General features: G+C 45.8%; 2 protein-coding genes across 2 annotated transcripts; one reads left to right on the top strand and one right to left on the bottom strand.

Annotated features, from left to right (window-relative positions):
* Positions 1 to 2810: 2810 nt before the first annotated feature.
* Positions 2811 to 6561, top strand: LOC123452448 (malate dehydrogenase, glyoxysomal-like). Its single transcript, XM_045129096.1, has 9 exons — positions 2811 to 3124; positions 3193 to 3411; positions 4415 to 4729; positions 4890 to 4979; positions 5085 to 5168; positions 5774 to 5809; positions 5889 to 5978; positions 6064 to 6158; positions 6244 to 6561. The coding sequence occupies exons 1-9, from the start codon at positions 3050 to 3052 to the stop codon at positions 6314 to 6316; spliced, it is 1077 nt and encodes a 358-aa protein (XP_044985031.1). The 5' UTR covers positions 2811 to 3049; the 3' UTR covers positions 6317 to 6561.
* Positions 6562 to 18401: 11840 nt separating this feature from the next.
* LOC123452447 (leucine-rich repeat receptor-like serine/threonine-protein kinase BAM1) lies at positions 18402 to 22655 on the bottom strand. The gene is made up of 2 exons (XM_045129095.1): positions 19797 to 22655; positions 18402 to 19253 (listed from the first exon to the last, which is right to left on the bottom strand). The coding sequence occupies exons 1-2, from the start codon at positions 22396 to 22398 to the stop codon at positions 18763 to 18765; spliced, it is 3093 nt and encodes a 1030-aa protein (XP_044985030.1). The 5' UTR covers positions 22399 to 22655; the 3' UTR covers positions 18402 to 18762.
* Between the last annotated feature and the right edge of the window lie 411 nt (positions 22656 to 23066).

Here is a 23066-nt window from a genome sequence, read left to right as displayed (position 1 = left end):
GCTCAAATTGTATCCGGTTATGCATCAACCTATGCTGATAATTAACCTATGATGCCTGCTTTCCGTTACCAATTAAACATATTGGGTTTTACATTTGCTCCTTTTAAGTAAGCAAGAAATGTAAAAGAGATCAGACTAAAAATTCTTGCTTCCTCTTGCTACTATATTTCTTTGTAATCACTATCATGTTTGCTGCTCTTCCATGAACAGTTATAGTTTTTGATTGCTTCTTTGGTGCCACGGTAGCAACCACATGGTTGTCTTCTCGGGCTTTCGAGGCATGTACATGTATTTATAGTTCTAGTTCAAGTTTAGTTCATAATAATCTATACTTGCAATTAACATTGTCTTTCAAGCAAATTCAACATCATGTTATCTCATACGAACATGATACAACCATATTGCATATGAAGCTTCTAACAATTCACGGCAATTTCTTGCGGGTTTTTTTTCGTGTGCAGGCCCTAAGATACATGTGTTATCGAACATGAGACTCCCTAAGGGGTGGAGATAGAAGAGGTGGTGTTGCCAAAGGCAGTGCCAGCTAATGCATGAGTGGCCAACGAAGCTAATGCACGTTTTTTTGTCCTTCGAAAAACAAAGATGTCAAGGCACATCTTGTTGGCGGAGCCAAACATGTTGACAATCGCAATTTGAACGCATATATTTTTGAACATGAGATGATATGTGTAGTTTTATAGCAATACAAACAGGGCTGGTCCTGAGACTTTGAGGGCCCGGGGCAAAACCAAAACCCGAGGGCCCTTAATATAGACAATATAAAAATAATAATGAAAATATGTATATATGAAATATTACTAATAGTCACTTAAATACGCCCAAAACAATATACATGTGAAATAATTGTACATGTTACCTTTAAAAATATCATTCCTTGATGCAAAGTCATTTATAATGAGGTCGATGTCAATCTCATCCAATAATTACTTCTTGATGCACAATGTTGTCAAACCATTTAATCTCTCTTGAATCATCCTTATCTCAAATACTCAATATTTTTAACTCTGAGAACTTATTTCAACCAATGAGATAAATAGACAATTCCAAGAGAAACAAATTGGAAGTAAATAAATTAAAGAAAATATTGATATAATTGGAATTGCGGAAGATTTTTTTTTCCTGGAAAGAAGACTATAACCAATAGAGGCATTCGGATAAAAGGTGACTTCTCTGGCATGCTCATAATCACTATAGTACATTACACCATCTAGCAAAGTGAATTTAAGAATTATTAATTAAGAAAAATGCAAACCTAGATGTTTATCAAGACTAGCAGATTCTCCATATGAACCTATTGAAACAACTGTACTATCAGGATCACTTACATTTTTATCACCGATATTGATATATCATTTTCCTCTTATTTAGATTCAGAATTCCTATCAATTTATTCATCTTCCTCCTAAACAACAACCGCCAATTCACCATTTGGGTTCAGCGAAGCACCATTATTTCTCTTGATTCTATCTATCAAGATAGCCTCTCTGGTTGTATCATCCAGTCATTGTATCATTTTTGACCATGCTGAAAATAAATAAATAAAGAATGACATCAAAAGGTTCATTGATGAGATCTATGCACCATGTATGTTAAGGATAAATTACTTAATCAGTACTAAACGTACCGTGGATAGGTATTTAGGATGAAGGAGTACCTTTGAGCTTGGGCGATCTACTCAGCTTTGGTGGTAAGGCGTTCAGCAATGACCCGTGGACTCGTCTTGCTACAGGAATTAGGAAGGAAATTAGATCGGAGATCGATGAGTGTGTGCATGTCCAGCGCCTGAAGGCCAGAGATCAAAGCGGCAGCACGTACTGAGTATTCTGACTAAGACAAATGACATGATGATAAGTCGGCGAATCGGCGATGAGTGTGTGCATGAGATCAAAGCGGCGCCTCTAGCGACCGGGGGCCTCGGGAATACAAATCGGGAAGAAGGCGACCTGGCGACCGCAGGAGGAAGGAGCATGGGAGTGTGTTGGTTATCGCGAAAAGGATGGCGTAGAATATGGCGTGATGATTTTGTTAGAGCTAATTAGTACGTGATGGAATAGAAAGAATTGCTAGTTTGATACGTTTTCTTTTTTTCTGAGACAAAGTTCGAAACGTTTGCCAGCGGCCACACACTACCTTCCTGGGCAGCAACGTGTAAGTTAGTTGTATACATACCTGGGGAGGGGCTCCTGAATTTCGGGGGCCCGGAGCAGCCACTCCCCTGCCCCCCCCCCCCCTCAGGGTCGGGCCTGAATACAAATGTGTTTTGGAATGTAAATTTTGCAGCATTACAGATGCGCTTTGGAATGTAAATTTTGCAGCATTACAGATGCGCTTTGAAATATAAATTTTACAGCACTACAGATGCGCTTTGGGATTAAATGGATCGGTAAATGAAGAGAGGAAAAAGAAAACTAACGTCCTCAAGTAAAATGATTATCTAGAAAATTATCTTCGTATATTCCATTGTCATCCCATTGCATTGCACGGGCATCTTACTAGTTATCACATGAAAATCAAATGAGCATGACACTGCAGTCATGCGTTCTTCCATGTTTTGTGTTTCCACCCACGCACATTGAGACTGTTGTCACATCCCGTGTTAGTTTGACAAGTGGCAGTTCTAAATGATCCCAATGACTAACTTCTCCACACTAAAAAAACTCACTTTCCAGACTCGCTCAGCCGGGAGCCGGCCTGCTGGCCGGAAACGGGTGCAAAGCCAGGCCACCAACGGTTGTGGCCAGTTCCACTCCACTGCACCAGACCCGAAGTCCCGAACGAGCCCAGCCCCAGGGCAGAGCTTAGCGAGTAGCAGTGGCGGAGAAAAGAGATGAGCTTCTCGGGACTGGTCACCCACCTCGCCTCACCACCGCCTCCCGATCCCTCCGCCCACTCCGAGCCACAGCCCACCGGATAACGCCTCCCGCAACCCTCCAAAGCCCCCCACCGCTCTCTCACCCCCACCCATAAACCCCCGCTGCCCAGATCCTCCTCGCCCCTCCTCCCTCCGCCCCGTCGCCGCGCCGCCGCCATGCATCCCGACGCCACCTCCCCCTCGCACCGCATCGCCCGCGTCGCCGCGCACCTCAACCCCACACGCCCGCAGGTGAGCCCGGTTTCCTCAACCCTCTACAATAGCTGCGCGAGACAGGCCTGACCGGTCCGTGCCTGCAGATGGAGGAGGGCGGCGCGGCGCTGAGGCCCGCGGCGTGCCGCGCCAAGGGCGGCGCCCCGGGGTTCAAGGTGGCCGTGGTGGGCGCGGCCGGGGGGATCGGCCAGTCGCTGTCGCTGCTCATGAAGATGAACCCGCTCGTCTCCGTGCTCCACCTCTACGACGTCGTCAACACGCCCGGGGTCACCGCCGACGTCAGCCACATGGACACCAGCGCCGTGGTAACCAACCCGACCCACTATCTGTTCTCCTCCTCCGTGATGACTGATGAGTCAATCAGCTGCTAGCGACGGGCGTTATGCGCTAATCATAGTGATGTCGATCAGGGCTTAGGAAGATGCCGTAGTGAGCACGGATCGATTTGGTTGGTGGCTTGCCTCCTTGTTAGCTTTCTAGCTGGTGTGTTCCGATGCTTTTGCAGCCACTTGCGGTGACATCTGATGGGGGATTCTTATTCTTAACCGCCCCGCACGCTCCCTACCTAAACTGTGACCGATTGGGGGTATGATTGCAGCTTCAGCAGCCTGGAACTGTTAGATAATGACCTCTCAATCATGTGCAGTTTCTGGAGCGCCAGCAATTTGAGATCTGATACCTTACCGGTTTCTCCTTGTGTGATCAGCCTAGTTAAGTTCCCGAAGTATCTGAAGCCTGACAATAGCTTGTCTTATGTTGAAAGAAAAAAAAAACACCTGTTATTCTTCAGAAAACGCCTGCAAGTGTTAAATAATGGCCTCTCAATCATGTGCAGTTTCTGGTGCACCAGCAATTTGACATCTCATGCTTTACTGATTTCTTCTTGTGCGGTCGGCCTATTGGAGTTCCTAAAATATCCAAATCCTTGACAATAGCAAGCCTTATATGCAAAAAGGAGTACCAACTGTTTATTCTTCAGAAACTCCTTTTATTTGTTCCTTTAGTTCATAGTATATGGCAAATGATAAGTGCAGTCCAAGCTTTCTTATTGTCTTATTAACAGTTGAGACTCTGAAAGAAATGATGCGAAGCATTTTCACACACACAAAAAATAAACTAAATTGGCTGCAAATTGAAAAGAAAAGAGCATGCAATACAATCTCGTTGTCTCTGAAGTTTTTCTATACAAATAACATTTGCAGTCTAGTATTTTCAGACTGTTCAAATCAATTAGAGATTTGTTCTGTGCCTTCTGTCTTTGACCATAGATACTGATGTGATAAATAACCGTGTTAGATATAATTTCAGGTGCGTGGCTTCATTGGCCAACAACAGCTTGAGGCAGCACTTACAGGAATGGATCTTGTCATCATCCCTGCCGGCCTCCCAAGAAAACCAGGAATGACAAGGGATGATCTGTTCAACAAAAATGCTGGGATCGTTCGCTCGATCTGTGAAGGCGTTGCCAAGAGCTGTCCTAATGCAATTGTGAATTTGATCAGCAACCCTGTGAACTCAACCGTCCCCATTGCTGCGGAGGTTTTCAAGAGAGCCGGAACTTACTGTCCCAAGCGTCTCCTTGGAGTGACAACACTTGACGTAGCGAGGGCTAACACCTTTGTGGTATGCAGCCTAAGGAAACTATCTTGAATGTCTTCTCTTAAACAGCTTTTACATGCTTGCATACTCAAGTTCAACATCATGTGCTTAGATATTCTACCACCATCGGTTATGGCTCTTTCTCATTGAACATTGACTGTTGCTCTTTGTTGCTTTCTTGCAGGCGGAAGTGCTTGGAGTTGATCCAAGAGAAGTCAATGTTCCAGTTGTTGGCGGGCATGCAGGGGTCACTATATTACCCCTCCTGTCACAGGTATCTTATGCTGCCACATTGGGAGTGTTAATATTTCTCATTACGAAAATAAATCTCTAGCTTCTATGAATATCAATTGCTAATTTGAAACCAACCTCTCCGCAGGTCAGCCCCCCATGCTCATTCACTCCAGATGAAATCAGCTATTTGACTAACCGCATTCAGAACGGTGGTACAGAAGTTGTGGAGGTATGATGCTATTCACATTTAGTAGGTTGAAACCCTCCCTGTGGGTTCTTCATTTTAGCTTTTTAAATACTCTGGCTATGCATTTCTGACTGATTATTAGGTACTGGAGAAATGGAAGGCCTATTTTACAATTCACAAATTCCGATATTTGTTTTGTGGAGAAATATTTCAGTGCAAAATCCATTTTTCCAGTGGTGTCATAATTTTTTTTTAAATGATACGCCTTGTGCCTGGTTTTCATAGGTAGTTGCTGGGTCCCCACGATTACAGTCCAGAGTTAACAAATGTGTCTGAGCAAAAACAAAAGAAGGCCTAACAAATTTGGCAATCCAATCATACAGCTCAATTATTAGACATTTTTCTGGTCCTACAGTTAGCTGACAAATGAATTGATTTCAGTTGTACACACTTATTGTTGTAATACAAACCCTATTAGCTAAGCATGAATTAAGTTTCTGCAGTACTCAATTATGTAGTACTGCGCACGGTTATATAGTTTCATATCCTTTTGATTTTCTGTGTCTGAAACTTCCACGGTTCCAGTTTCATTTTTTATTTTCTGTTCTCCATTTGAGTTTCACATCCTCTTTTCACTTACGATTCAGGCAAAGGCTGGAGCAGGCTCTGCAACTTTGTCAATGGTAGGTTGTGCTGCCTACTTTGCATGATTAGTACGTGAGTCAAGTTATACCCAACACTAACATATAATAAACCCCTCAGGCTTTTGCTGCTGCAAAATTCGCTGACGCATGCCTGCGAGGAATGCGCGGTGATGCTGGCATCGTGGAGTGTTCATATGTTGCATCTGAGGTATTGTTTAGTCACACCAGATCTTTACATCTCATCCTCCACAGCACCGAGTCTTATGATTTGTGGCCATATTGTCTCGCATTAGGTGACAGAGCTGTCGTTCTTCGCATCGAAAGTGAGGTTAGGTCGCGGTGGAGCCGAGGAGATCCTCCCTCTTGGGCCGCTGAATGACTTCGAGAGGTACATCAGCTCTGCTCAATTATACAGTAGTCGCTTCATAGAAATCAGTCCTGAAGTAATTGCTTTGCCTGATGTCTGCTTGCAGGGCTGGCCTGGAGAAGGCGAAGAAGGAGCTGAGCGAGAGCATTCAGAAGGGCGTGTCGTTCATGAACAAGTGAGACCGTACGAACGAACCGTCCCCGACCTATACAATACAATACATATAGATTTGCAAAGACTAAAGAACGAGTGTGATATAGTGCTCCAATACCTGTGACCTGTAAAGCCACTCTGCATGTGCAAGACAGTACTAGTACTACACCTTTAGCTGCACTGAGCCTTTTCCCCGATCGTGGAATATAAATCATGTAGACAAGAACATATATTCTTGTGAATAGCTGGACCGAACATGTTTACAGCCTCATGACTATGCTACATCTGCACACTAGGAGTGGACGAACCGCAAATTGCTTTTGCCTCCCGTGCTCCTTTGAGCTCAGATCTTTGAAACTACAAACAAAAATCAAAGTCACAAAATTTTCTTTCATCTCAGATTTTGAAAAATACAAAAATATTTACACTTTTGCTTCGGTAGACCCCCCCCCCCCCCCTCCTCCTTCAGATCTTTGAAACTACATTTATGTAAATGTGCACATGCACTATTTAAAAGTCTATTTTTTTGTCGAGCTCATGTCAAAACATATTTCATCATGACAATTTATATAGATTGTAGTATACATCCCTATACACTTGTGTATCTCTTTTTTTTTACGGGAAGGCCTCTATGGCTAGCTTTATTAAAATTAGATAATGGATACATCGGTTGCCAAAAATTTGGCAATGAAACCTAAAGGTGCCTCGGCTTACATCCATAATCAGCTAGCTCATGATCTGTTATATTTGACTCTCTATTACAATGTTCAAGAATAATCTTCCCTAATTCTCTAAGTATCTCTCTGCAATCATCCAGAACCGGAGCAGCTACCATCGATTGCCCTTTATTAAGGTGTAGAGCGTTCACTACAATTATGTTGTTCATCCATATGACAATGTTATTGCACCCCATAATCGTGAGCTAGAAGCCGCTATAAAATTCCCTCTATGATCCCTGATAATGGCACCGCAAGACCCTGTGTTATCCTCTTCATTAAAAGGTACATCAATGTGCAAGACTTGTTGCGCTGCCAGAACTGTTGACCATGTGTTTAGACTTGGACATTCGCAGGCTTGGCCATCGCTCGGGTAAAGTTCTGTATCTTAAAAAAAAAAGAACTAAAAATATGGTTTTTGAATTTTTTAAGTGAGCACGGGAGCAAGAAATCCGCTCTTCGGACGTGCCCGGTCCTCATTGAGTAAATGTTCTCTGGTTGGGTAACCACATAAAAATCACAATAAAACACATAGTCAGAAATAATGCAGAAATAAAGTTCCACATTATTTTCTTTTATTATTCATATCTTTCATAACTTCTACACTGAACTTATGTACTATGATTTAGAACAAGAACAATCTTGAATATGTTTTAAAGTCATTTTAATTTCGTTGTTTCTATATCATTTCGATCAACTAAAATATAGGTTTCTTTTTCTTCTTGAGTGATATAACCGAAATCTAGGTTGACTATTGTTTAAAAATGAGTGCACAATTGAAATATATGTGAAATACTTTCTGAAGTTGAGCGGAATAGATGAAATTTGTGTTAAATATTTTTTGGAACTAGGTGGTAAATATTTTTTGAAGTTGAGTGATGTATGCGAAATTATTTCCGGAAAATAGGTTATTTTTTCTGAAATAGTGAAAAGGTTGATTTTTTTTTTAAATAATGAACTAGTTGAACTCGCTTTTTTGAAATAATGAAAACCTTCCAAAAATAAATCTTTCAAATAATAACATGAAAAATATTTTAAATTAATAACACTAATTTTAAATAACACCTTTTAAGCCATTTTAAAAAACAATTGAGATCACTTATTTTGAAACAACGCAATCTTTTTTAGATAGCTTTTTGAATAATGATAAAGTTGCATTTATTTCCTTCCAAATTATGACAAAGTTGAACACTTTCTCGAAGTAATGAAAAATTGAAATCAAGTTTTTTCAAAAATCATAAAAGTAAAATCACCTTTTGAAGTACATAATGTTTCCTCATAATACTATTTAAAATAGTGAACATATCTCAAATCATTTGTCGAAATAATGATGTTTTAAGCAAATAATGACTATTTCATTAGCGACTATTTCTAAAAATTTATCTACATATACGGCAATAATTCATTAACATGTATTTTGTAATCGCAATACATGTATTTGTATAATTTTATGAAAGAAAGTTGTTACCTCGACATTGGGGTCATAAAAAGTTTTTAATTTTTTGCGGTAGTCCTTGAGCTGGAAAACTACTTCCACCTTGCTTTCAACGGAGTAATGACAAGTCCAGTTATGTGAGGTAGATTTGTTTTAAAAAACAATTACACTTGGGATCCCTATAAAGCTCCACCACAATATAAAAAGTTGTAATATGTTCATGGTGGTGGAGTCTACTTGGTCGTTTTTACACATAATCAAATGGGCTTACAAATGGGAGTACAAAGATACCACCATAGAAATATGAATATACCAGGAAACACTATTGTTGTCAATAGAAGATACCTACTGGAGTTTGTCCTTATAATAGTGATACACAACCATTGTAATTTAAAATAAAATCCAATTACATGTGTCAGCTTATTTCAAACGAACATTTCTTTTCCACTTGGCAAGGCTAATGCTTGGTTGATATAAGAAACTTTTATACTAAATTTTATACCATGTATTTTATTTTATTTTATTGGCACACACTTTCAGTTACATGTTTTCATTAGTTAGCATAATTATACATAATATTTCCTAATGCTAACATATGATGTTTTTTTGTTACAGAAATGTTTTTCATAAAAATGATTTTGCTTAATTTAAACTATAGTTTCTATTAGAAGTTTTGTTTATTTTGATAATTGGTATTGAACATTGATGGGAAAATATGAGACGATAAAAGAAACATAACTAATTGCAAGCTCCACAAAACAATTTATGCCGCTTGTAAATTAGTGTGGGTGTATTGTGTATGTGTTGCATATTAACATCCTTAAATATATTTGTAGAGATCTATACTTTCCAACAAATATCTTAACAAATGTTTTTCTAGTGTATGATTCATGTTAGAAACTTCATAGAACCATTGCTTTGGTTGTCTTACATATTTGTCCACAAATTCCCTCCCTTCTATAGACAAGATTCCCTTTAAGGAAGTTATATCGTAGGCTCCCTCCCCTACTCCTCGGACGTTTAACTCCGTGTGTTTATTCATAAACCTCTAGTCTCCTCCTTCTCACACAAAATAAGGGCTCAACCGCCCCACCCCCACCGCCGCCACTTGTTCTCGCCAAAATCACCGTCTTTGACACCCTAAATCATCATTATTGCTGCAGCACTGCTCAATTCTGCCATGTTTAGGGGCCTTCCGCAGCGTCATCACCAAGATACATATTTTTTCACAAAGTGTCACCTTTTCACCAAAGAATGTGTCTTTTCAACTAAGCACATGGCTATCATAGATCAAACTACCAACATCTATGAACTTTATTGGTTCTTAATATAATCACGTGACTGCTCTTTGGGATTGACACGGCTTAATGTGAATATTGCAGTAGCAGCCATTTTAGAATAAATAAAGAAGGGTTGATTCATTCAACAACATCTTTTCTTGTACTACCTTTGTACAATAATGTAAGATGTCTTCGCAGTTCAAAATGAACTACAAAAACGTCTTATATTGTGGTACAGAGTGAGTAGTTGTTAAAAGAACCATATTTTTTTCGTGTAGTTGACAGGGATGCAGTTGTTTCACTCTGATTTTGTTTGTGCAGCAGATTGATTCAACGTTTTTTTGGTGCAGTCGATTGAATTGCAACTCATGTCAGTCAGCGACACGTATGCCTCGATTGCATCATCTTAGCGGTAACTCGTGTATCCGCTACTAACATGTTGTTCTGGTTACACCACTTACTGGTTACAGAAAAAAAGAGTTCCCTTGCAAATACTCCCTACGTTCTTAAATATAAGTCTTTGTAGAGGAGAATTGTGTTTGGGCTCTCGGCCACTATGAAGGCCGTTTTTTGAAAAAAAAAAAAATTCATAAATTTTCGTTTCAAAAAATCTGAAAAAAATTGTACAACTAAACAAGGATGTGAGCCGTATATGTGTAAAATTTTAGGTTGAAATAGTTTGAAACACGACCTGTACAAAAAAGGCAAAATCATGATTTAAAAAGATGAGTAGTATCATATGTTAAAAAGTCTCAGAATTGTCTTTTTTGCACAGCCCTCATTTCAACGTATTTAGTCCTGAAAATCTACAAGCTTGTGTATTATACCTTCATCTATCTATGTATTTTTCAGAATTTTTTGAAATGTAAAATACGAATTTTCATGGAATTTCAATTTTGCATTTGGAGGCCTCCATGAAGCTCGGCCTCCAAAAGCAAATTTTCATTTATAGAGATTCTCCTAAAGACTACATACAAAGCAAAATGGATGAATCTACACTCTAAAGTATTTTTATATACATCCACATGTAATCTGTAGTTGAATCTCAAAAAATATTTATATTTAGGAACGTATGGAATAGAAGGCAAGAAGATGGAAATGGTCTTGCAAGTTGCAGGTTTGACCAAAGTACTTGTGATTAGGGACAGTGGGCCGCTGCGGGACATGCAAGCAAAATCTGGCAAGTGCCACGGCATGGAGGCTTGTACAATTCGGCCCAACATTGATCTGGAATGTTTTCCCTCCTGTCTGTGTGTGTTACTGTAACACTGCCGCACAGGCACAGCTGTCTCACTCTGCAACGGCACTTGACCCAGAACTACTCATTTGTAGTATCCCCATTTTCCTTCCCTTTTCCTGTGCTACTATGGTATTGCACTTTACGCTCCAGAATCCAGCAAATTATAAGCGCGTGCACTTTGCCTGATCATAGCTTCCACTTGAACGTGTCCGTCTCAAATCCCAACTTGGTATCCTGAGTAGTGAGTACTCTTATAGGTAGGCTCGCCTATGTCGCTCTCGTTCGCCAGCGGCGTGTAGCCAATACCTCGATCTCCGGCCTCCGCGCTCCGGCGGTAACCAATCATGCTCCGCTCCAGATCAGTGGCGCTCGCTGCTGTGCCGGCGACATGAACAGATGAACTGGGTCTTCTTTTTACGTGCGTGCCCAATCATGCAGCATGAGGACGCACGCACGCGCGCGGGGGGCTGCATGCAGAGCCTGCTACCGCCGAAACAGCGGCGTCAGATAGGTGGCCCGGGCCTACAGGGCACGCCACCACGAGCATCAACAGGAAGACGGCGAGCCTGCGCGATCGAGAGCTTGAGCTGATCCGAGCAACGGTTGCTCGCATGCATGCAGACTTGACTGACTGTGCTGCTCCGCCCTTGCTACATTCCACTGCAGAGCCGTGTGCTCCTTTAGGCCCTTGTGGACGGACCTCTTCTTCTTCTTCAGCCAAAGAAGATGCACCACACCACTACAATGGAGCCACCGGCCCTATGGTACCATGGTAGTAGCTACTGCCTACCACCACCCGAGCCGGTCCATTGACCACTAAAGATGACGACGACGTCCTCGGCGGCTCGGCCCCGCGTCTCTGCCCGTCGCTGGACCATTTGCAGCCCCAGACACCGGCGGGTGCACGCTGACTTCCGCTTCAGCTTCGCTTTACCTTGTGATTCACCAACTCCGGTGTTGTGCGGAGAGCGCACTTAGGGTTGGCAGCATCACCATCATTTGTTCCGGGCTGACATTTGTTAGCTCAGAACCTAACCGGCCGGCGTGCTTTGTCTGTCTGCAACTGCAAGAGATGCAATATAGTGCTCGTAGATCATTGGCACATGGACTGAACCACTACCTGCCCGCCTAGCTCATCCTAGGTTCGTCTCGTGCGGGCGCGCACAGCATGGGATCGGATGACACGGACAGATTTGTAAGCTTGCACTGACTGGGTGGCTGTTGTCTCCGGCAGATGAATCAGAGTGAGCTCCAAGGCAGAAACTGTGACCGTGGACCGTGGTGAGAACCAGGAACAGCCACAAAATCAGCAAGCGTTCGGTAGGCTATTAGAAGCTGGTCCTACGAGTGAGCGTTACCATGAGCCAAAACCTCGCCTTGATCAGATGATCTCTGGCCAAGACCCTATGGAATTGAATGTTTAAAGGAGTTGTCCCTAGAACCAATTCCACAAAGGCATCTTTCCTACAAGCCAAATTGTATCAAGTCAAGAATTGTTGTAGAGCCAATTGAATGTCCCCCGACTCTATTAAATACTTAGAGCATCTACACTCAGACCTTGCAAATCCGGCCCCTTAAACGTTCGCGGATGCATCCGGTCAGTGACTGAGCGTATCCCCTATTTGTCCATCCACATAGCCACATTCCTCAAATTCTTCCTCATATATCCGATCACTTGTACATGATTGTAGAGAGGAAGAGACAGAAAGAAAAGAATGAATAAAGAAAAGAAAAGGATAATCCGGTGTGGGGTCGCGTCCTATGTGGCAGACTGACAGGACGCATCCGCGAGTCCTCATATCCTCCCCATATTTGAAATGAATATGAGGGTTCGCGGACAGCCCGGGCATATAAGGACGATACGAGGGGTCTGGTCGGATCATTTTTTTTTCTTTTCTCATGTCCGGTCACTGAGTGGACGTGTCCACAGACGTATGAGGGGTCATTTGAGGGGTCCGGCTGTAGATGCTCTTACTTCGTCCAAAAATAACTCTTTCAAACTTAGTAAAACTTTATACTAGAGCTAGTATAAAGTTAAGACATTTCTTTTGAAACGAGAAACTAGCTTGTTTATTGGCCATCACAAATCACATGCATAAAAAAATTGAAGACTCAACTTTCATCAAACCCTTCTAGAATGGTGTATCAGTTGGGCGTTGGCGCTGTTGGTGCTTGGGACAAAAAAATAAATAAAGTCGTGTCCCTTAGGACCCCAATTCATTAATAAAGGTATAAAAGAGTTGTCCGCTTAATTTACGAAAACTCAAACGAAAACTGATATAAGATGCCGATAAGATAGCGCACCCTGGCCACCCACAAGATCCACACATCCTCGAGAAAAGGGCACCGTCGAGAGGTTGCCTACAATATCATCATCATCACCTCTCGGCAAGCAAGAGACTCCAACTTCACGGTCAAGATAAATTAACCTCCCTGTTCGTTTCTAGTCAGCTTGCATGTTTCACGAGGGACTGACATTTACTCCCTCTGTCCCTAAATATAGTATAAGTTTTTTAAAATGTTTTACTAAAAAATATTATACGGATGTATATAAATATATTTTAGAGTGTAGATTCATTCATTTTACTTCATATATATAGTTAGTTAATGAATTTTTTTAAAAAAACTTATATTTAGAAACTGGGGGAGTAGATCATAATGGTTGGGATACATGATAGCATCTGAAAATAAGAGAAGCGAGCTAGCATTCATACTAACTAGTGCAAAGACTATGCGGGAAAATACTGAAGAATTTTCGGACCTCCCCATTTGCAGCAGCGTTCCGTGGCGTTGCACTTTACCCTCCTGAATCCAGTTATCCAGAAAAGTTTAGGGCTGGCCGTGCTGACTTCGCCCGATCATAGCTTCCACTTGAACGTGTCTGCCCCAGTTCAGCACACTTGGCCACGCTCGCTTTCGTTTCCTGGCACCTCGATCTCCGTCCGGCCTCCGCTCTCCGGCGGCAACCAATGATGCTCCGGTTCAGTTCAGTTGAGTGGTGCTCGCCTCGCCGCGCGCTGCGCCGGCGACCGTCTTTACGTGCGTGTCTAATATAATCATCGAGCAGGAAGACGCACGCGGCTGCAGAGCATGATGCCGCCGAGACAGTGGAGTCGGATAGACGGCCCGGACACGGGCCCGTGCCCACGGCACGCCACCACGGGCACGAACAGGAGCACGGAGAGCGGAGCCGTCGTCGCTGCATCCTGCATGCATGCATGCACAAGTCTGCTACCGCGATCGAGAGCGTGGCCTGGTCCGAGCGAGGGCGGTGGTTCCCCCTTCCCCTGCGACTGAACTGTGCTACACCGCTGTTGCTACACCCCAGATCAGAGCAGCCGTGCCGTGAGCACTGACAGCACTGTACTTTGCTCCTGTACGTAGGCCCTGGCTTGGGCTAAGTGGACGGAGCGTCGTCTTCTTCAGGCAAAGAAGACTGCACCACCACAACAATGGAGAACCCCTACGTGCCATATGTCCATATGCTAACCATACCACGTACACGTGAGCCCACGACAGTTTCTTTCTTTTCTTTTGCCAAACACCGACCGGTAAAGACGACGACGACGACGTCGTCGCCCCGTCTCCGCTGGTCGCTGGACGCTGACTTCCGCATTATCAATTCGCTTTATCTTCTGATCCACCCACTCCGGCGATGTGCTGGCCGCATCATGCTGTTTTGGACCGAACGTGTTAGTTCAGAATCTAACCCGTCTACTTTGTCCAGGTCTCGTCTCGTGCGCGCGCAGCTTGGCTTCAGTTCAGAGTTCAGGCGACACAGATTAACATTAAGCTCGCACTGGCCGTTGTCGACTCCGGCGAGCGAGCGAGAGATAGTAGAGACTTGTGAGTGAGCGACAAAGGCAGAAACTGTGAACGGCGAGAGTTATTCTTTCCTATTTTAGCTAGGCACAGTTGGGGTGAAGAGTGGGAAAGGCAGAGCCCCCGTGTCACCCTCTGATCTCTGACCAGCCACCAACAAGAGAAAGAGAGAGATAAAGCCGTGGTCGGAGTACTGTCGCGTCGCAATAATGGCGGTGCCAATGCTTGCTCGCTCGCTCCACAGGAGACAGAACCACCAATCGACAGGCTACTACTACAAGTCTAGAAGACTAGAACCACAACCAGGATCTTGGAGGAAGCGTTGCCATGGGCCAAAACCTTGCCTTGATCTCGAGTTTTTGGGGTGTCGACGATCAACTAGATTTTTGCACCGGACACGCGGCAGAAATGAAGTTACGTGAGATTAGTTTATTTGGGGCTGAGGCCACGCCAATAATTGGATGGATGGGCCATGCAGGGCAGGAGTGGCCAACACGAACACAGGCTGCGACTGCGATCCAGATTGGAGCGCCGTCGTCTCGTCTCGTCTGCTTGTGGATGTGACCATTCTCTTTGGACGCATGCATCCAACGGGACGGGACCGAACAAAACGGCAACAGTGGCCCGGTACAAACGCACCATCCATCGCACTGTCCGTCCACATAATCTCACGCCCATTTTGCTGCCTCCTGGCACTAGTACTATCTACCATCATCAAGCAATTATCATTTCTATTAACTTGATTGGCCGTGACATTTGTTTATTTTGTGGCAGTAGTAGTATGTATTTGCGTCAGTTGCACACAGCTTGATCCGGAAAACGGCGGCGGACAGGACCGGCTGGGCAAAGGCCATCTCGCCGGCGCAACTACAGCTGCCGAGGAGAAGGGCACGGTATGGAGATCCGTAAAACAGGACATCCGGTAAAATAATCATCGATTTAGGTCATGTTTGAGATCACTCGTATTTTATAAAATCTAGTTTTTTTATAATCTATTATGTCTTCAAATAGAAAAGATTATGATGAACTTCCTTCGTTCTGTAAAGAGTGTACTTTTATCTTTCCAATGCACTTTAATGTAAAAAAAATATTTCTTTCTTATCACACGATAATCAAGACCAATAATATTCTACACATAATCTTCTTAATTTCTACATGCATTTAGCTCATTGGGGGTTGGATAATTAAAGAGGAGAGAGATGATGACTTGCACCTTTTCAATGCATTTTTACTTCATTTCATAATTCGTCCTAAAATGTCTATATGTATACTTTTCACCGGACAGAGGGGGTAAATTATAAAAGTAGATGGGCAGATTATTCAAAACTCACAATCTACTCTACCCAGCTAAAATCAGATTATGGATTGCTAATGACACATTACCCTTGTAAAGTTGAAGATAATTACATTTCTGACACCGTCACCCTCCTCTTTTAAAAAAACAAAGGGCAGACAGGTCATTCTGCAATGTAAAACCTGGATTACAGTTTATATAATCTGTTCTGCAAACATGTCCTCCTAGATTATTTTCATAAATCAGATTATATAATCTATCTTCATAATTCAGATTATCATAATATATTATGGTTTCAAACAAGGCCTTAAGAGAAGAAGACTTTTTTCAACCGGGCTCACGCCCCTTTTCATTAATCGCCGAGTTTTCCCGAACCAACCACCAAGTACTAACGAAAACCAAAATAAAGGATAAAATTAGGATTTGTTGGTCGAAACAAACTCTGTATATTTCATCCATCCTGAATTTTCATTGAGGGGTCTTCCAAACCGCGGCACATCTACGAGATTTTAGCTTCTTTTTTTACAAGGAACCGTAAAACATAGAAATGGTTGGCGGGAACGAAATTTCAGCTCTCGAACTTTCCATCCTCGCCGAGCCCGACACAGTTAGAGCTCGCTTACGACCATCCCCGCCGCACGATCTTCCCCGCGTGTAGCCCGGTATGACGTCCGACGAGGCACGGGCAGAACTCGACGCCCTTCGCCGTCGTGTGCAGCCCGTCACGGCACCCGACGAATTGCGGGTTGTCATGGCGTCCAACAGGGAGCATGGCGGCATGGGGGAGGGGGAGCAGCCGAGCCACCGACCAACAAGGATAAGAGGAGGGGAGCCGCCGCCGCGCACCAGTCTGCTCTAGCGGGCGGGCCAACGACGGAGGTGAGCTGCTTGCCATTGGCGTCTTGAGGACTTGAGCATCTACAGTCGTAATGGGCAAATTTAAGCCTTCAAACGCACACGGATGCGTTTGTGGACACTGATTGATTAGTTCTCAAATTTCATCGTCCGTATTTGGATATTTCATACTACAAATCTTAAATCAATACAAAAGCATGCAAAAATAAAAATTTCACGTGAAATGTGGATCATCTATCCTAGTCCTCGTCGGAGATGTCGATTATCTCCGTGCCCAGCTCCACGCACATGGAGAGCAACGACCACTCATGCTCTGGTGCCTCCTTTGCATCCGCCTCTGCCTTGAGTTCGACGAAAAGAACGTCCATCGCCGCCCGCTTCTGTCGGATGAAGCGTCAGTTAGCCTCCACACGGGTCTCACTCTAGATGCTTCAGGATGATCTGTTGATCCGCCATCTCCTCCGCTTGAGCAATGGAGAACTCTGCCTCCCTCTGCTCATGCTAAAGCTCGGATCCGGCGCCACCTCTTGCTCGAGGTGCTCTGCTTCCATCGGAGCGGGCTGCGGCTCCTCGTCCGCCTGCTCCTCCTTCATCGGAGTGAGCTGTAGCTCCTCCAACTCCTCATCTTCCGTCTGCTCCTCCTTCATCGGAGCGGGTTGCATTTCCTTTTCCTCCTCCACCGCATGTGCCTCATCCTCCTTCTACGGCTCAGCCCGGGAGATTGATGCCGGTTTAGGACGCCGGTCTGGGTCGTCTATTTGTGACCGATCAGTGACTTGGCGGCCAGTTCGGACGTTTAAGACGGATTTAGAAGGTCCCGTTGTAGATGCTTTAACTATAATTTATATTATGTAATTATGGTGTGTTGTGTTATTTTACATGGTTTTATATGATACTTCCTGTGTAAAGAAATATAAGAGTGTTTGGATCATTATTTTAGTGATCTAAACGTGTTTATATTTATTTATGGAGGGAGTATACCCCTACTGGTTTTCCGTTCCAAGCGCACCGTAACAAAAGCAGCAGGGTTGGGGAGCGAGGAAACGAGCGAAGGAGATGGGCCGTCCCGTTTGGTGCCCCCATCCACGCATCATCATCGATCATCATTAGATGGGTCCTCAGGCAGCGAATCGCCTGACATTAGTTTAGACTCTACTTTTGCACTAGTGCTGATCCGATCAGATGCTGCTGCTTGGCGTTACGCCAATGGCAAAGCATCGTTTGACATTCGTGAACCGGCTTCGATCAACAAACAAGAATTCCTTGATCGTCTTCGGATGTCAAACAAAGTCAAAAGGGAAACAGCATCAATCGAACGCCTTTGGCAGCACAAAAGGCGCTCTGCAATTATCAATTCCTTCACAAGGCAGAGAGCGCTTTTCTCTGACGGCAGCAATGGTGCTCAAGTGGTGCTAACTCTTGCTATGAGACCAACCCACTGCAAACGTTTGCAGATCAACAGAAGCCACTTTAAAGTTTAAAGAGGACCATGGTTGGTTCCACAACAAAGATTTAGGTTCTCATTCTGGACTGGACCGAAAGGCACTTGACATTTTAATGGCTACTACTACTACTACTGCCAGTACTACATTGCACAAGGAAAGATCATGAAATGCTCTACTACTAGAGTACCTTGACTACACCACTATAGAAGCCCTACGCTACAAGCAGCAAAGCAAAGTACCAAACACACACACACACACACACCAAACTGGAAGTCTTAGACACCCCACCACGAAAGCAGCTTGGATATGTACAACACAGCAACAAATTCTTTCACTCCACAAACCCTAGATTCAGGCCTAGGCTTGCACCCGCATGTTTGGATGATCAGATGCTGATGAGATCAGGAGGAGGCGACGACTCCGAGCTTGTGTGCTGCTGCTGATGATCTTTTGCATTGCCTGTCGGTGCTTCAGTAGAGGAACTGGTTGGAGCAGGAGGGTTGGATTCAGGACCGTCGCCTGAGAGAGGAAGCTCTTCCTCTCCATCACCTTGGCTGGCAGCTGGCTTTGGGAGCTCGCTCAGGATCTGCACAACCTCCCGCATCGTCGGGCGCTGCACGCTGTGCTCCTCGGTGCAGAGCAAGGCGACGTAGAAGACGTGCATCACCTCGTGCACCGGCACGGTCGACAGCCTCGGGTCCAGGATCTTCATCACTTGTTCCTTGCTTGGGCCAGTCATCATCTTGACCCACTGGACAATGTCGACACCGTCCCCGAACTCGCCTACAGGTTTCCGCCCGGTGACGAGCTCCAGCAGCACCACACCGAAGCTGTAGACATCGCTCTTCTCGTCGACCTTGAGGGTGTATGCATATTCTGGACAGACACAATTGACAAAGCAATAATTATTTTGCCAATTAGAAAGTAATATGTTTATGTTCTTTGACAACTAGAGGAATATCAAGTTAGAATAAAAGACACACAAGTGAAGTAACTGAACCTAACTGTACAGAAGGTGTGGCTGCTTTCTTAAATGAAAAACCTCTTATGGAGTAATTGTAATGAGGTGGTACTAAAAAGAAAACGCTAGGTTTACAGACGTCATCAGGACTAATCAAAGAATGCCTCAATATCTCAATTATTAAAAACTAGTACATCTTGATAGCAATTTGCATGATTGGGCTTGGGAAAGAAACTCTTGTAACTTGATCAATGTCGGTAAGCATTGGAATACTTATCAAAACCACTAAGTGTCTGTAACTAAATCATACTATCAGTAAACAATTGCTCAGTACATACAATACAGTTTTATATAAAGCCTACGTAATAAGGACTGTAAGTATTTATGAAATCAGCATTATATGTGCATGTTAAGCATAGTCCGATTGAACTTAATTAAAGGAATACATGTTTTAATACCTGGAGCAATGTAGCCATATGAACCAGCAATGGCAGACATGCATTCTGATGCACCGGTGTCCTGCAAGAATTTCGCCAGCCCAAAGTCGGCCACATGAGCTTCAAAGTCAGAGTCAAGAAGTATATTGTTCGACTTGACATCACGGTGAAGTATCAGCGGTGAACAATCATGGTGAAGGTAGCACAGCCCCTTGGCAGCTTCAATGGCGATCTTGTACCGAGCGTCCCAGTGCAGGTGTTCGCCCTTCTTGCCATGGAGAAGCTCCCCTAGACTGCCATTGGGCATATACTCATACACCAGCAGGTTAGTCTCGTTGTTTGAGCAGAAGCCTAGCAGGCGCACAATATGGCGATGCCGAATCCTCCCAAGTGTTTGTATCTCCGCTGAGAATCCATGATCATGTGATGAGCCACGGACCATTGCAGAGAGCCTCTTCACGGCCACATGATCACCATTGGGCATTGATCCCTTGTACACAGTTCCAGCCCCGCCTTTGCCAATAATGTTCTCCTCTTTCAGGGAATCCAGCACATCATCACAGGTGAAATCAAGGCGCTGGAATGCAGTGAGTTTCCACATACGTGCATCACTGGCTTTCTTCAACGACCGCGCCTTCAGAATTGCCGCAGCAGCAAATATAATGGAGCAAAGAAGCAAGCCTAACACGATGAGCAGCTTGATGGTGTTAGACAGCCCTCCATGGCCTTTGGCGGGGTGACCACCATCTGCAATGCCAGGGCGGCATGGACCAAGGTATGGTCCACACAGGCTTGGATTGCCAACGAAAGATGTGGCATTGAAGTAGCTGAACTGGCCGGTCCCCGGAACAAGCCCGGACAAGTTGTTGTATGAGAAGTCGACCGCCGTCAAGCTCTGCATTGTGGAGATGGATGGAGGTATCTCTCCATCAAGGTGGTTCCTGGACAAGTTGAGGTAGTTTAGTATCCTCATTCCAGAGATGGCCGGAGGTATCTTCCCGGAGAGGTTGTTCCGGCTCAGGTCCAAGTAAGTGAGCAGCCGGCATTTCCCAACCTCCGGCGGCACACCTCCCTCGATCGCATTGCCGCTAAGGTCAGCCTTTGAGAGCTGCTGTAGCCGGCCAACCTCGGCAGGCAACGCACCAGAGAACGAGTTGCGATCAAGCAGCAGCTTCTGAACGCCAGAGAAGTTTCCAATGGAGGCCGGCAATACACCGGTGAGCTGATTGTTGGACAGGTTGATCTCCCCCAGATTAGGCGCCGCCGCGCCGACCACAGCAGGGAAGTCACCGGTGAGGAGGTTGTCTTGCAGCTCGACCTGAGTGAGCTTCTGCAGCTCGAAGAGACCCTTGGGAATGGAGCCGTTCAAGTAGTTCTCTCCGAGACGGATACGGCTCAAGGACTTGCACTGGCCGAGGGAGTCAGGGATGGCGCCGAACAAGGAGTTGCCGAGGGCGATGAGCGTGTGCAGCTTGCCCCCGGCGCAGAGGTCCGGCGGCAGCGTGCCGGTGAGCCTGTTGGAGGAGAGGTCGACCAGCTGGAGGCGGTTGTTGCCACCGAGGCGGCGGGGCACGCTGCCGGTGAAGTTGTTCTCCCAAAGCTGCAGCACCTCGAGGCTTGGCAGGTCGCCGACGAAGTCGGGGATGTCGCCACGCAGCTTGTTCCGGAACAGGTTGAGCAGCGTCATGTTCTTGAGCTGGGAGAAACTCGGCGGTATCTCGCCGGCGAGCGCATTGTTGGAGAGGTCCAAGGAGCTGAGGCTCTTAAGGCTGCCCAGGTCCGACGGTATGGCCCCGGTGAGGCCGTTCACCTGCAGGAAGAGGGTGTCGAGTTTCTGCAGCCTGCCGAGCTCCGGAGGAATCTTCCCGGACAGGCCGCAGTTGGCGGCGTCGAGGCGCACGAGGTCGGTGAGGTTTCCGAGCTCCGGCGGGACCCCACCGGAGTAGGCGTTGTAGTAGCCAATGTAGAGCTCCCTGAGGCTGGTGAGGTTCCCGAGCTCCGGCGGTATCTTGCCAGACAGCTCGTTGCCGGAGAGCGCGAGGTACTGCAGCCGCGTCCAGCGGCCGTACTCGGGGGGAATCTCGCCGGAGAAGAAGTTGCCGCCGAGGTGGAGGTGGCGGAGCATCGGCATCTGCGCGACCTCGATCGGGAGCGGGCTGGTGAGGTTGTTGTTGTAGAGGTCGAGCACGCGGAGGCCGCGCAGGCGCGCGAGGGCCGGCGGGAGGGAGCCGTTGAAGGCGTTGTTGGAGAGGTTGAGGTGGGTGAGGAAGCGGAGGTGGCCGAGCGCGGCCGGGACGGGGCCCGAGAGCGCGTTGGCGCCGACGTCGAGGCGGAGGAGGCCGCGCAGGCGGGACAGCGCCGGCGGCAGCGCGCCGGAGAGGTTGAGCCCGCCGAGGGCCAGCCCCGCGACGGCCCCGCGCGCGCCGCACGACACGCCCGCCCACGCGCAGTGCGCGTACCCCGTCCCGTTGCTCGCCGCCGCCGGTACCTCCCAGGACGCGAGCGCGCCCGTGGGGTCCGACAGCGCCGCCTTGGCCGCGAGCAGCGCGTCCGCGTCGCCGTCGGCCGCGCCGCCGGCGGAGATGCCGGCGAGGAGGACGAGGAGGAGGAGGGGGAGACGCATTGGGGTTCTTGGTTTGCTTTGCGGAGAAGGGGGTGGGGGGAGGGGGCTCACGCTCCCGGCGAGGCCCGGAGAGTGGAGACAAGGGTGAGAGTGAGGGAGGGGGGGATGGAAGGGTGGTCTCGCCTCGCCTGGCTTTGGACACGAGGGTGCGGCGGGGCTCGTTAAAAATGTGATCTTTTTGGCTTTGGTTTGGTTTGGCAGTGTGTGGGGAGGCGTGGCGTGTGGGGTGGTGTGTGCTCGGTTTCTCCTTCCCTCTGCTTCTTGGTTTTGGGGGATTGGGTTGGGTGGGTTTTATAAACGTGGTGGTCTCGGGCTCGGGTCGGGGCCTCGGACGCCACTTTGACCCAATGCTTGTTTTTCAATACATTTTCTTTGTGTTATTGTAATAATAGTAAAAGTGCACGTGCAACGCACGTCTAGACAAACATACGATGTTTCAAACATCCTGAAATTTGACATTTAGACAAAGTGCATAGTATCCAAATTTGATAGACAAATAATTAGAAATATTATTCTTCATAAATCAGCATGCCTCTATTTTTTAACGTAAATCGGTATGGCACAAAATACAAATATCAAGCCATCTCTTCGTTTTTGTAGCATCAATTATATATTCTCTTACCAATATACAACATTTTTCGATATGTAGTTTCCAAACAAATAGAATC

Source organism: Hordeum vulgare, chromosome 5H, assembly GCF_904849725.1.
Source record: "Hordeum vulgare subsp. vulgare chromosome 5H, MorexV3_pseudomolecules_assembly, whole genome shotgun sequence".
Taxonomy (NCBI): domain Eukaryota; kingdom Viridiplantae; phylum Streptophyta; class Magnoliopsida; order Poales; family Poaceae; genus Hordeum; species Hordeum vulgare.
This window is presented reverse-complemented; position numbering and strand designations above follow the sequence as displayed.